The 11,726-nt window shown below is 38.8% G+C and overlaps 1 protein-coding gene across 13 annotated transcripts in view; it reads right to left on the bottom strand.

Annotated features, from left to right (window-relative positions):
- Nucleotides 1–4,116: 4,116 nt before the first annotated feature.
- TCF12 (transcription factor 12) overlaps nucleotides 4,117–11,726 on the bottom strand; it is a 380,845-nt gene continuing 373,235 nt past the window's right edge. For all 13 annotated transcript variants that reach the window (XM_067747931.1, XM_067747970.1, XM_067747922.1 and 10 more), the window contains 2 exons: nucleotides 9,389–9,542; nucleotides 4,117–6,467 (listed from right to left, as the gene is read on the bottom strand). In XM_067747931.1, coding sequence (XP_067604032.1) covers nucleotides 9,400–9,542 — 143 coding nt within the window. In that variant the 3' untranslated portion in view covers nucleotides 4,117–6,467; nucleotides 9,389–9,399. The remainder of the gene's footprint in view (nucleotides 6,468–9,388; nucleotides 9,543–11,726) is intronic.

Genomic DNA, 11,726 nt, shown 5'->3' with positions numbered 1-11,726 from the left:
TGTTTACCTGCTTCTTCCTCCGTTTCCCGTTCCTCCCCCTCCCCCTCTGGAACAGAAGAAGAATAGTTCCTTTGTGTTTTCTTTCCTTTCTTCCTGTGCCTAATTAGGGATTATGCTTGGGAATCAAGCTAATTAATCTCTGCCAGTCCCGGGTGAGATCAAGCTCCCTGCACTATCAGGGTTGATCAATCCCTCCCTGCTGAAAGAGTCTGAAAAACAACCCTGGTCCTTTCAGCACAGGCTTTATTGGGCGTGAGGCAGGATGACCTGGGGGTGGCCTGGCATGAGTGGGGTGTGGTGGCTCAGCCCGACAGGATGGAGGCCTCAGGAGAGGCTCCTGGGGCTGGAGCTTGAGTGTGAGGTGGCCCCGTAAGTAGGACTTCCCAATGCCCACAGCCCTGCAAGGCAGGGGCCAGAGCTTCATCACGGTGCTGCTTCGGAACATGATCCGGCTTCCCTGAGTTGCGAGGTGGCCACTGGGAGTACTCGGATGGAGAAAATCTATCACAGCTGATGGCTGGGTGTATTTCAGGACAAGGTGATCCCTCCAGCTTGCGGACCGGAGGCCCTGCCCCGGGCCTGCTCCCAACACTGGGCTACCACCTCAGTTCAACAAGGACCAGCTCTCCAGGAGAAAACTCAGGCTTGTACGAAGGGGCTGAAGGCCAGAGAAATGGGAGAAAGCAAAAAATCTCATAGGGCTGCAAGGAACTGAGGAAGAATTCACCCTGGAAGCAGGGGAAGAGTGGTCTGTTTAGCGCTTCTAAAAAACTCGTGCTGTCTCGGGGGGTTCTCACGGCCTAGGCAGGTTAGATCTTCAGAGATACACCAATGGTCCTCACCTCCAGAGGGGAAGACGCGGTTGTCTTCCCAAGATTATTAAGAAACCAAAGACAAATGTATTAAATGAAAGAGACTGGAATTGAAGGAACCCAAGGTGTTAAACCTTTGGAAGGTATTTAAGGCCTTTCCATCATATGTGTGTGTGTGTATATATACATATATATATGTATGTATGTATAAAGATATATGAAATGAGCTCAAATCCCACATTAAATAGTAATTTTATTTTGCTATAAAATTTTGAAATGATATTTGTAATTGTTTTTAAAATTAATTTCATTTTTGCAGTTTTTTAATCTTTTGGCACAATATTTTTCAGGTTGCATTTTCACAGGCTTTAACAGGCTTGGAAGCTTTGGGCATTGTGCTTGCAGTTTCCAAGGATAAAATGGCCCGGAGAGCCTGAGAGACCACACAGCCAGGCACCCTGTCTAGGGGGGCACCCACCCTCATGAGTGAGAAAGGAGAACCTGGCCACATGCAGCAGTGCCCCACATCAGTTCTGGAAGACTAGCGGTCTAGGCCAAAGGGAACAGAAAAGCCCTTTAAAGATGTCTTCTGGAATAAATGATTAAAGAGGGAAAGAAAAAGAAGACAAGAAAGATATTTCTACTTACACAAACACGCCCCAAGTACAGGGCAGAGGTAAGAGCTCCGGGGGCTGGGGACAGCATAGGGAAACACCTCAAAACAATGAGGACATTGTGGCCTTCCAAAGCCAGGTTGCCACAAAGAGCCTGTGGACCATCCACTGACCCAGAAGACAGGGACTATCACAATGTCCTGTGAAGAACACCAGAATAACACAGCAACTTTAGGGACTCAGACCCAGATTATACCAGCCTACATAATGGCCCATGAAAATGGAGGAGGACTGGAATTGTCCTTCTTGATAACACACGTAGGTTTCCTTGACAGCACAATGCCAGGGGAGAAAGAATTGCAGTTTTTGAAATTCTGATGAGCCTGTTGAGGTCAGCTGTGGTCCCAGTGACTGCAGAAGACCCTTTGGTTTTGTTCTGCCAGTTCTGTAGGAAGTAGCAATGAGGTGCCGTGAAAGCCATGGAGGTGCACCTCTGAGATCTCCCTTCAAGGGATAACCAGTCAGGGGAGTGCAGTTAGCTCTCAGCCTCCAAGTGCAGAACTTTGGAGTATTCAAACTGAGGCCTGTCTTCTCAGGTAACTCCCAGGTGACTGCCCACCACAGGGACACTGGCACCTTACCACTTCTGTCCAACACAAGACTCCTCAATGGGCAATCTTCTTGGACCCCAGGACTTTGTCCAGAGCTACAGGCAGTCTGAGGTTCTCCTTACCTAATCCGCCTTCCTCTCCCCTTCTTTCACAGATGTCAGACCTGCATCATGGTCTGAATCCCATCCCTAATTACTCCTGATTCCTTTCCCTTTTGTTTCCCACAGATGCTACCTCCAATAAATCCCTTGCACTTCTATCTTGGTATCTGCTTCCTGAGGACCCAAACTGACTTAGCTGCCAACCCATAAAGTGTGACTGGGCAAAGCCTACTGGCTCACTCTTTTGAAATGTGAAGGTTTAAAAAAAAAGTCCTCATAAAACGTACCCAACTGGAGGGCACTAAATATGTTTCATTGGCTTGCCCCCAAAGAATGTAGACTCCTGCAAAGATGGGTTGACATCTTCTTGGGGTTGTTTTTACCACCATTTACCTCTCTCACAGGATGGCTGAAGAAGAATCTTCCTGGGAGCTGGTTAAAAGGAAAGCTACTATTTATTTAAAAAATATTTATCATTTATTGAGTACTTATGTGACAGGAACCAAGGTAAGAGCTTTCCATACATTGTTTCATTCAATACTTACACAATTCTAATATGTATCTCCATTTTTCAGATAGGGAAATGGAGCTAACTAGATGTTGAGCCTGGACTGAATCGAGGACTGTTTGATGCCAAAGCTAATACTCTTTAACCTTCGATACACACACACATGCATGCACACATGCATGCACACATGACGTGATGTACATTTAAATTCTGAGTTTCCATGGAAGAAAAAATATATGAACTAGAGGAGAGAAAAATGAAAGAAAAAAATGTAGTAGAGGAGAGAAAAAAGTGAAGCCACTAGAGAATTGGCCTAAAAATCTATAAAGACAAAGGACAAAAAGTAAAGGCAAGAAGATTTTGTAGGACAAGTTTTAAGTGTCTTAATCTGTTACTAGTTACGTGCTTTTGGAGACATACAACCTCTCTGGGCCTCAGTTTTTATAAAGCTGTTAATGAGGTGGTTGATGAGATGGTTTCTAGATTTCATTTAACTATAATAATCTATATTTTATTCATCAATCTGTATAAAGAAAAATCGAACTAAAATGTTTGTTTTCATCAACTCCTACGAGTAAAATGATCTGTTGGGCCTCCAATGTGAACAGTGGATTTCATAATTCACCAAGAGAAGCAATTTGCCAGGATCCCAAGAGGGTGTGACGATGATCTTGGGTGTCTCACGTATAGGCCCTACGAAAGTTTGTCCAAAAAAGTTCATCCACTGTTTGTTTTAGGCTCTTGCTTGGCTGAAGTCCCTGTGGATAATCACTATGCATATTTTTGGCAGGGGGGTGGAGTGGGGCTGTATGTGAAAACTGGGATAAGAGCAGAACTTTTAATCTGAGAACAGTAAATAATACCATCTCCTAATTATGATAGGCTTTTTGTGAGAAAAGGGACATAAAACATGTGAAAGTGCTTCAAATAATGTTAATTTGAAAGCTTCATTTGAGTCCTTTTCCATCTTCGTTTTTCTCTAGATCTACAAATAAGCAGATTTTAACTACTAATCACCATTGGTAAACCTTCAGGAAAAGGCTAAAAGGCCACTATCAGTAGAGAGGGCAAGAGGAGAAACATATAACCCAGAGAAGCTATAGACTAGATTAGCAGCTTAGTTCTACAAGTCTGATTCTGTCCTGATGGGTTTCCCAGATAAGGTCACAGGCAATGCACATAAGAAAAGCAGCGTGGTCGTTAAACATTTTTGCCACACACGCAAAAAAGGAACTATGTAAGGTGATAGATGTGTTAACTAACCTTGCTGTGGTAATCATTTTGCAATATATACATATATCAAATCATGACGTTCTACATCTTAAACATACACAATATTATCTCAAGAAAGCTGGGAGAAAAGAAAGAAAAGCAGTGTGAGCATTCCTGGGAGCAATGAGATGGAGGAAAAAAAACCAAAATGCATTACTGTTTGAGAGAGGAATGTAAAAAACTCACTAGTTTACTATGTTAAAAAAAAAGATGGCACATTTATTGCTACATAAATGTTATATACATATTGTGTTTTCTGTTACAGTGACAGAAAAAATTTTGAACTTCTTGCTGCTGGTTCAAAAGGTTTATCAGTAATACCTTGAATTTGACACAGGATACAAATCTGCAATAAACCAACAATGGAAACTGGAGAACAAGATGAGAAGCAATTCGTCTCGGACAATTAGCTCTTACAATACTCCATAGGTACTACACGGTATGCTAGAATTCTACTATGGTCTTAAAATGCTATTGTAAATTTCTGATATTAATGAACAGGTTATGGTAAATAACCCTACATTTTTACTACCTAATATAATAAAATAAAGTAAGAAACTTTTTACTGAAAACTTTTCGATTTCAAAAATCTAGAAAGAGTAATATTTAGAATTCAAGAAATTTTCTTACAAGATTATTGTATAAAAGACTAGCTACAGTGAAAAATAAGCCAAATGTTTTTTTCTTTCTATTTTATGAAGGAAAGCTTCTGGGCATACTGCAAAGTCTAATATAGCGAAAAAGACAACAAGCTCTGAAGAAAAAAGGCCAGGCAGTGGCATATGTTCACTCACACATCATAAGCAACAACTTCTGTTTTAGCTGATTAACACTGAAATGAAGAACAAGGCCACAGAGAGAGTCTGATGTAATTGGAGAATATAGGCAAATTAAAGTTACCAGAAAGTCCATTACGTTCACGAAAGACTGATTTGTTAGGTATCATCCTGATTGGAGAATCTGAAGTTCTGTCTTAATTGTTTTTGTTCTTTCAAATTAACAGAAATCTTTAAGTTACATAGTGATTTGGGTCCTTTCTTCTGTGTGCTGATTGCCCTTGTTGATATTGGCTATAAGGAATTATTAAGCCAAGACAACCTTGTTTAGCATGTTTTTCTCTCCCAGGGTTGTTGTGGTGGAAGACAGGTTTCATGGAAGTTCAAAGTGATTATTATGTCTTAAAAAAAAACTCTTAAGGATTAGAGACAGAGGGGTGCCTTAATGCACAGTATTAAGATGGACTGACAAGGACTGGTTAAATGCTAATCTGGCTCATCTTCTTGGGACAGGGCGGATGGTTTGCAGTTGATTACATCACCCACTGAATTTCTCCCCACTAACCAGCCATCCAAATGACAGAGAAATAAAGGCTAGAATAAGGACATGGGTGACCATTGCTCTTGTATTCCATTAGGTAATTAGCCTCAGAGTGGTGTGTTCATTTATCACACTACCTGCCTTGGTGACTACTGGTTGTTATATTCAACATAATCACAGCCTGAAAATCTTCTTTGTATTTTAAATTCATTTTGTGCTTACTTACAGCTAACACTTTATAAGTACTATATGTAGTACTTACTGCTTGGAAAACAAAGCAATTTCTAAAAAGTAAATTCTTCCCTTGTAATTTACACTTCTATTACAAGCTTTACTATGAAACCTAGAAGCTTGAAAAGTCTTGTTATTATTAGAAATAAAGCAATATTTATTTGGGGGAAAATATAGGGGACAAAATTTCCCCTTTTAAAAATCTTAGCTAGGCTATGGTCACAGATGGTCTCTGCTTATCTTTGTAAAGTAAATATGCAAAGCACATAGGGCTACATGGAGGATTCTGGACTGTGACCATAAACTATTCAGATTCAGAGACCAAATACAACACCCAAAAAGAAAAAATAAAAATGAATGAAAAAATGAGCATGAGAGAAATGCTATACCAAGTAATATTTTCCTATTTCTTGGAAAACACTATTCATATGGCAAAAGGATAGGAGAGGGCAACAAAAGACTTTTCCCTTCCTTTTTAAGACACTAATAGGTATGCCGGGAATGCTAAGGGCCAATGGTTGTCACTGCTTTGTTCTCTGCACGCGAACAGCTTTAACTAATGCTGGCATCAGCTGAGTGGAGATCAGCTTTCCACATTAACTTTTTCCCTTTATATGTAGACCTTACAGTTCCATAACAATAAATAAAATTTGTAGTTACAATGCATTTGTCAATTCAGTTTAGGCACAAGGCAACTTCCACGGTGAGTGGAGAGATCGAGACAGTCTCTGATTGTGCAGAAGCGACACACTGCTTGCAACAAATTGATATGTTGCGAACATCTCATGGGCTGATGTTCTGTCTGATGAGCTTCCTATCTTCACTTCTGATGGAAGTGTTGACCAGCTGCTTTGATCGTAGGATTACATTTGCATTTCTTGCTTCAAGTGTTTTGTTTTTTCTTCTCCCTCCTATCAGGTTTGTGTCTTCAGATAATCTGAGTTGTCCAAGTCCTTATGAGGAGAGGTCACCTTCTATCTAGCCTACTGATAACTCTGGAACTGTGGCAGGGAGAGCCAAGGGAGAGAATAGAACCAATTAGGACATCACGGTTAAAAATAAACACCTCCCCAGAAACAAAACAAAACAAAACAAGTTGGTATTCCTCATTTGTACCCAGGTTTACACTAAATTAGCAGTCGGCTACATGACTTATAAATGAGGTTTCTTCTTTTAAGGTGTAACTGAAATGGTTTTACTTGATGTATGTGGTAAGATTTTTACAGGAGATCACGTAATTATAGAATCACAAGATAGAGGATTATATAACAGCTGTGGTAATTATGCAAACCTTAATTTTGGCAACATTCAGGTTGGCAATACCTGAGCTCTGAGGTTCTACTCATTCAGTTCTCAGTGGAGAGACGTTAAAGCATATATTTATTGCTACATCCAGTCCACTGTACTGTGTTAACTGTTTATATCTATCTCCTCTAAACTGAAAGTTTCTGAGGGCAGGGACCATTTTGAATTCATTTTCACATTGGTTTCAGTTATTGGTCCATGGTAGGTCCTCAGTAAGTGTTTGTTCAATGAATTTACTAAGAAAATTTACTCTATTAGTATAAATTTTATGTTTATATTCTTAATATAATATACATAGTAATAGCTCTGAAATTTCCCATTTCAGCCATTTTGGATGGAAATAGCTTTAAGAAGAATCATACTTTTCACCTCCTTATTAAACAAGGGCCACGGTATGGTTCTATATTAGAGTGATGCTCTTAGGGATGGATAACTGAGACATTCAAAGCCTCGTGGCCTTATATTATTGTGCTTTTATAGTCAGTCATTCTGTGGTCATTTATCAGCTATTCTGATTCTAGCAGTCGTTTTCCTGCTGCCCAATCTCTTGCTGGTTTTAATCTGCTGCTATCCAGTTCTATAAAGAATTGAAGGGATCAGATGAAACCAGATAACCACCTTTATGAAATTAGCAATCTTTAAGACTTATTTTAATATAATAAACACTAGCCTTTGAAATCTTATGGAACAAAGTGCATTTACTACATTTCTTATATAACCTTGAAACCTCTCCCCACTCCTTTTAAAAAAGAATTCTTTTTGATAGGTGAGAATGTTCAAGGTTTAATTTTAACCTAAAGTGGGGGAATTTCCTCATAATAGAGATAAGGATAGAGCTATGAAAGAGTAGGAGGTACAGAAGCAATGAAAGAACAGGAAGTAAACGGTAGGGGAGAAGAGAGATGTGAGGTAGGGAGAGAAAGTCGACGGAGAAAGAGCTAGAGAGAGACTGGGAAGACAATAATAGGAAATGGGTACAACAAACTAGAGAGACAAGAAAAGAAGACCCAGGCTCCCAGGTAAATGTGACAGCTGAATGTGAAGTGCTCTTCTCACAGCCTGGTGGTTACCTGATACCCGACCACAGGAAGGTACCTCGACATAATCTGCCAACTTAGAAAGTCACTTTTGCACCAAGAAACACTTGCCTGTATTTATTGTAAAGACTTCAAAATTTATTTTTGAATAAAAATATTTTTTCATGATATTCTATAGTTTCCACAGAACATGAAGCAATGGCATGGGTTTTAGAGGATCTGTAATTTAACTAGCTCTTGCCTAAAGCCCCTTTGACATGCACAGTCTGTTATAGCTGTTTTTTTGTTTGTTTGTTTGTTTTTGGTGGGAGAGATGACAGGGTTTTTTCCAGTGTGCTAATGTTAGAATTATAACTGACACCTAAATAATTACATCAATACTTCCTCCTCTGTCCCCAAATGAAATCTTCCGTTTTGGTCTAGTTTGATCCTAAGAAGGATATATGAAGAGGTGGTAGGAAATCAATTTCTTCAGGAAAAGGTGAGTTATTGACTAATCTTTGTAGTTTACAAAATATTCTATCAAATTCCAAACTTTCAGCTCAAAATGTGATAGCCACAAAGCTGACGAAATGAAATTGCACTCAGTATTTTTTTCCTGCTCCAAACCTCCCATCCATTTACTTTTACTACTGCTTTTACTCTGCTGATGAAACTAGGAAAAGAACTATACACTGCTGAAGGCAGATTATAAAAATGAAGTTACCAGTTCTACTCCTAATCCATGCTGCGAGCTATATTTTGTTACTGACTCAAATATTTAATTATGGTCTGTATTAATTTCTGTCACCCAAATATTAACTTTACAACTCATAGATAATATGAAAGTATATAGTTAAGAAAAAGATGGTTCACGTTTTCTAATTACTTGGGCAACAACCTCCTACTACTGTTGTCACTTTGTTTTAAAAAAAAAATCACAAAGAAGCAAACTGTTTAGTTCATGAAGAGGAAGATAAAAAGAACAGTCTTTCAACAAGTAAAATTCCCAAGAGAAGGATGTTCTGATTCTATCATATACAATACCTCTACATTCTTTAATAGGTTCCACAAGGTGTAACTAATATTCTTACAGGGGAAGGAACATGTGTATTACAGACTTCCATTAATGATCCAATGGAAGCAAGCAATAACTGTTTTGTGCATGAAGATTTCATGGTAGAGAAGAGGTAGATGGTTAACAGAATACTGGTTGATGATGCCATCAACTACTTCTGAGTAGAGGAATGAGGACCATGAGTGGTAGCAAAAGTATGTTTTGATAGATGAGTCATTGCACTGTTTTCTTCTTGGATCAGAATAATATTCATGTGAGGGAGTATACACGATGATCCAGAACATGAGAGCCCAAAGTTCTTTATGAATCAAAGGACAGTATCACATTTTGAAGAGAACAGTAATTTGGTATAAAATGACATGGGCTCTCTAACTATGTAACAGAAAGGTAAGCTGTTGGATTCCAAATTACACGTGACCTTTACCATGACCTGTGCTACCAGAGAATTCTGTTCAAAGGTTCTAACTCAGTTTAAGATGAATCAGGGGACTTCCCTGTACTTTCTTTTCATACTTATACTTACCTGGCTGATGTTTACATATGACCCATAGGGTTGGTAGTTTCACTAAGCCCAGGATGGGTTCCTGGCAGTGTGGTTGGTGGCTCTGCCGATACGGCAGAAACTTTTTCTTCTTCCCTTCTCTTAAGGCAGGCTGCTTTGGGGTTAAGGTTCCTCTCTGAAATAGGGAAAAAATAATTTCATCATTAGAGACAGAAGTTATGAATCATGGACTCTTGGGTCTTAAACTGAACAAATGGCTGTTATTTTTTCTTTCTGTGGGGATTACCAATCTCTGTGTAATTCCATTCCCATAATGAATAACCTCAGAGGCAACAATGATATGCTTACATAAAACCTCAGCATTAACTGAGCCTTAAAACTTATACTTCTTTCTGACCATTTTGTGTTTTCTTCTTATGATTTAGTTTTCCAGGGTTTAACTTGATCTACGTCAATATCTTAAAGCAGTTCTTTTACTGCTTCATCCAAACACTGTGGCAAATGCTGTTATTAGTCTACCGAATCTCCTCAGTGTCCTGTGAAGATATGACACATTGAACTGTTATGAATGCTGACATTCTCTATGTGCTGGAGAGGTACATCTGTGCTTTATCTAGAATTCTACCAGTTCAGAAAATGATAAACTAAGAGACACCCTCAGCCATTCCTCTATAGGAAATGTGCCAACCCCTCCAGGAAGAGAGGTAGCCTGAGTATATCCTGCTTTTCTCCTTTGATTTACATGCAGGACGAGATGATTGAGATGTTCTTTCTACAGTTGGGGGTGTGATTGAGAGGGTTATAAAAACCTTTACTGCTTTGTATATGAGACAGCAGAGACGACTGAATGGAACTTCTGATGTGGGCATTTTCAAAGGAGCTTAAAGTGTGGGATATTACCATATGAAATAAAGATAAAGAAAATCCACTGAACTTAAAACCCACTGAATGAAAATCTACTTAGGAACTACAGTTCCTGTTATAACTTCTTTAAATGAGTTTTAAGTACAAGATATCTAACCCATGACAGCTCCTGGTATAGTTTTTTGTTTCAGTTTATAACATACAGTATCAGTTAAAAGTTGTTACACTTATTTTTATAAACTGATTAAAAATGTGTTAATGAATATAATATAAAAAGACCACTTAAACTTAGCCTGTAATGAAAACAATATTTTGTATAAGTTGTAATTTTTTTTACATGTTAGATTTTCTTGAAATGATGGCCCAAGCTGAATGCAACATAGTAGAGCATTTTTTTTAATGTATTTTCTTTTTCAGGGAAAGTAAAAACATATTTGAATGTGCATATTTCAAAACACATTTATAGTTCACTTCTGAGTTTAAAAAAAGTAGACAAAAGACTTTATTATGGTAAATTTACTGACTCTATTTTTACTCATACATGATGACAACATTCGTCATCAAAGTCCCTGCATTTAGGAAAAGACATGAAGCCTATACAACTCTGAGGAGGCAATGAAGAAAGGAAGGTACACTCTTACTTAATTTATCAGGATAACTAGTAGTAGAAATCGGCATGTCCATCATTATGTAAAAATATTAGGAGCTGTTTTTATTTTTTATTTTTTTTTGGCTACACCACGTGTGGCATGTGGGATCTTAGTTCTCCAACCAGGGGTCAAACCTGCGCCCCCTGCGCTGGAAGTGCGGAGTCTTAACCACTGGACCACCAGGGAAGTCCCAGGAGCTGCTTTCTTAACAAGGAATTGTGTACCTCTGACAAATAAGAGAAGTCTGTCTTTCATTAGGTGTCATATCTCCTTTACTGTGTAGGCAATAGTCTCAAACAATGACCAGAGAGACTGAAAAGAGGGCACAAATTAACATGTGAAATCCAAAGAGAAGAAAGATTTCAACGTTTTCTAATTGAAACATTCTCACATTTCTCTTACAATGGAACATTGCTCTTATCTTACTAAGGCTCTAGGAGGCACGATCAGAATAGCTGGAAAGGACCAGAACCAAAAACTCAAGTTAGGCAGGATTTTGTAGACTCCTGCAATGAGTCAGACAACACTCAGGGCTGGAAGAACCAAGAGAATACTACAGTAAGCTCTACGAAATGTGAAGTAAGTGAGCTTTGATCCAAAAAAGCAAAAGCTAGTGCTGTTGCTTCATACTTCTTGGTCTGTGTGAGCAGGCCATGGCAAACGTTAAGTAGCCAGGAAGGCCTGATACAGAGGTAAGAAGAAGTCAGACATTATGTGTGGAGCATAAGAAGCAACTGTCTTTCTTACATTTCTATTAAGGGTCTATTACCCTCTGGTATGTGGCTGAGGACTTGCCTCTCTATAATATCATCTTCTTAACATGTTTATAGCACAATATTTGGCTA

The sequence above is a fragment of the Pseudorca crassidens genome, chromosome 1 (assembly GCF_039906515.1).
Source record: "Pseudorca crassidens isolate mPseCra1 chromosome 1, mPseCra1.hap1, whole genome shotgun sequence".
Lineage (NCBI taxonomy): Eukaryota > Metazoa > Chordata > Mammalia > Artiodactyla > Delphinidae > Pseudorca > Pseudorca crassidens.
This window is presented reverse-complemented; position numbering and strand designations above follow the sequence as displayed.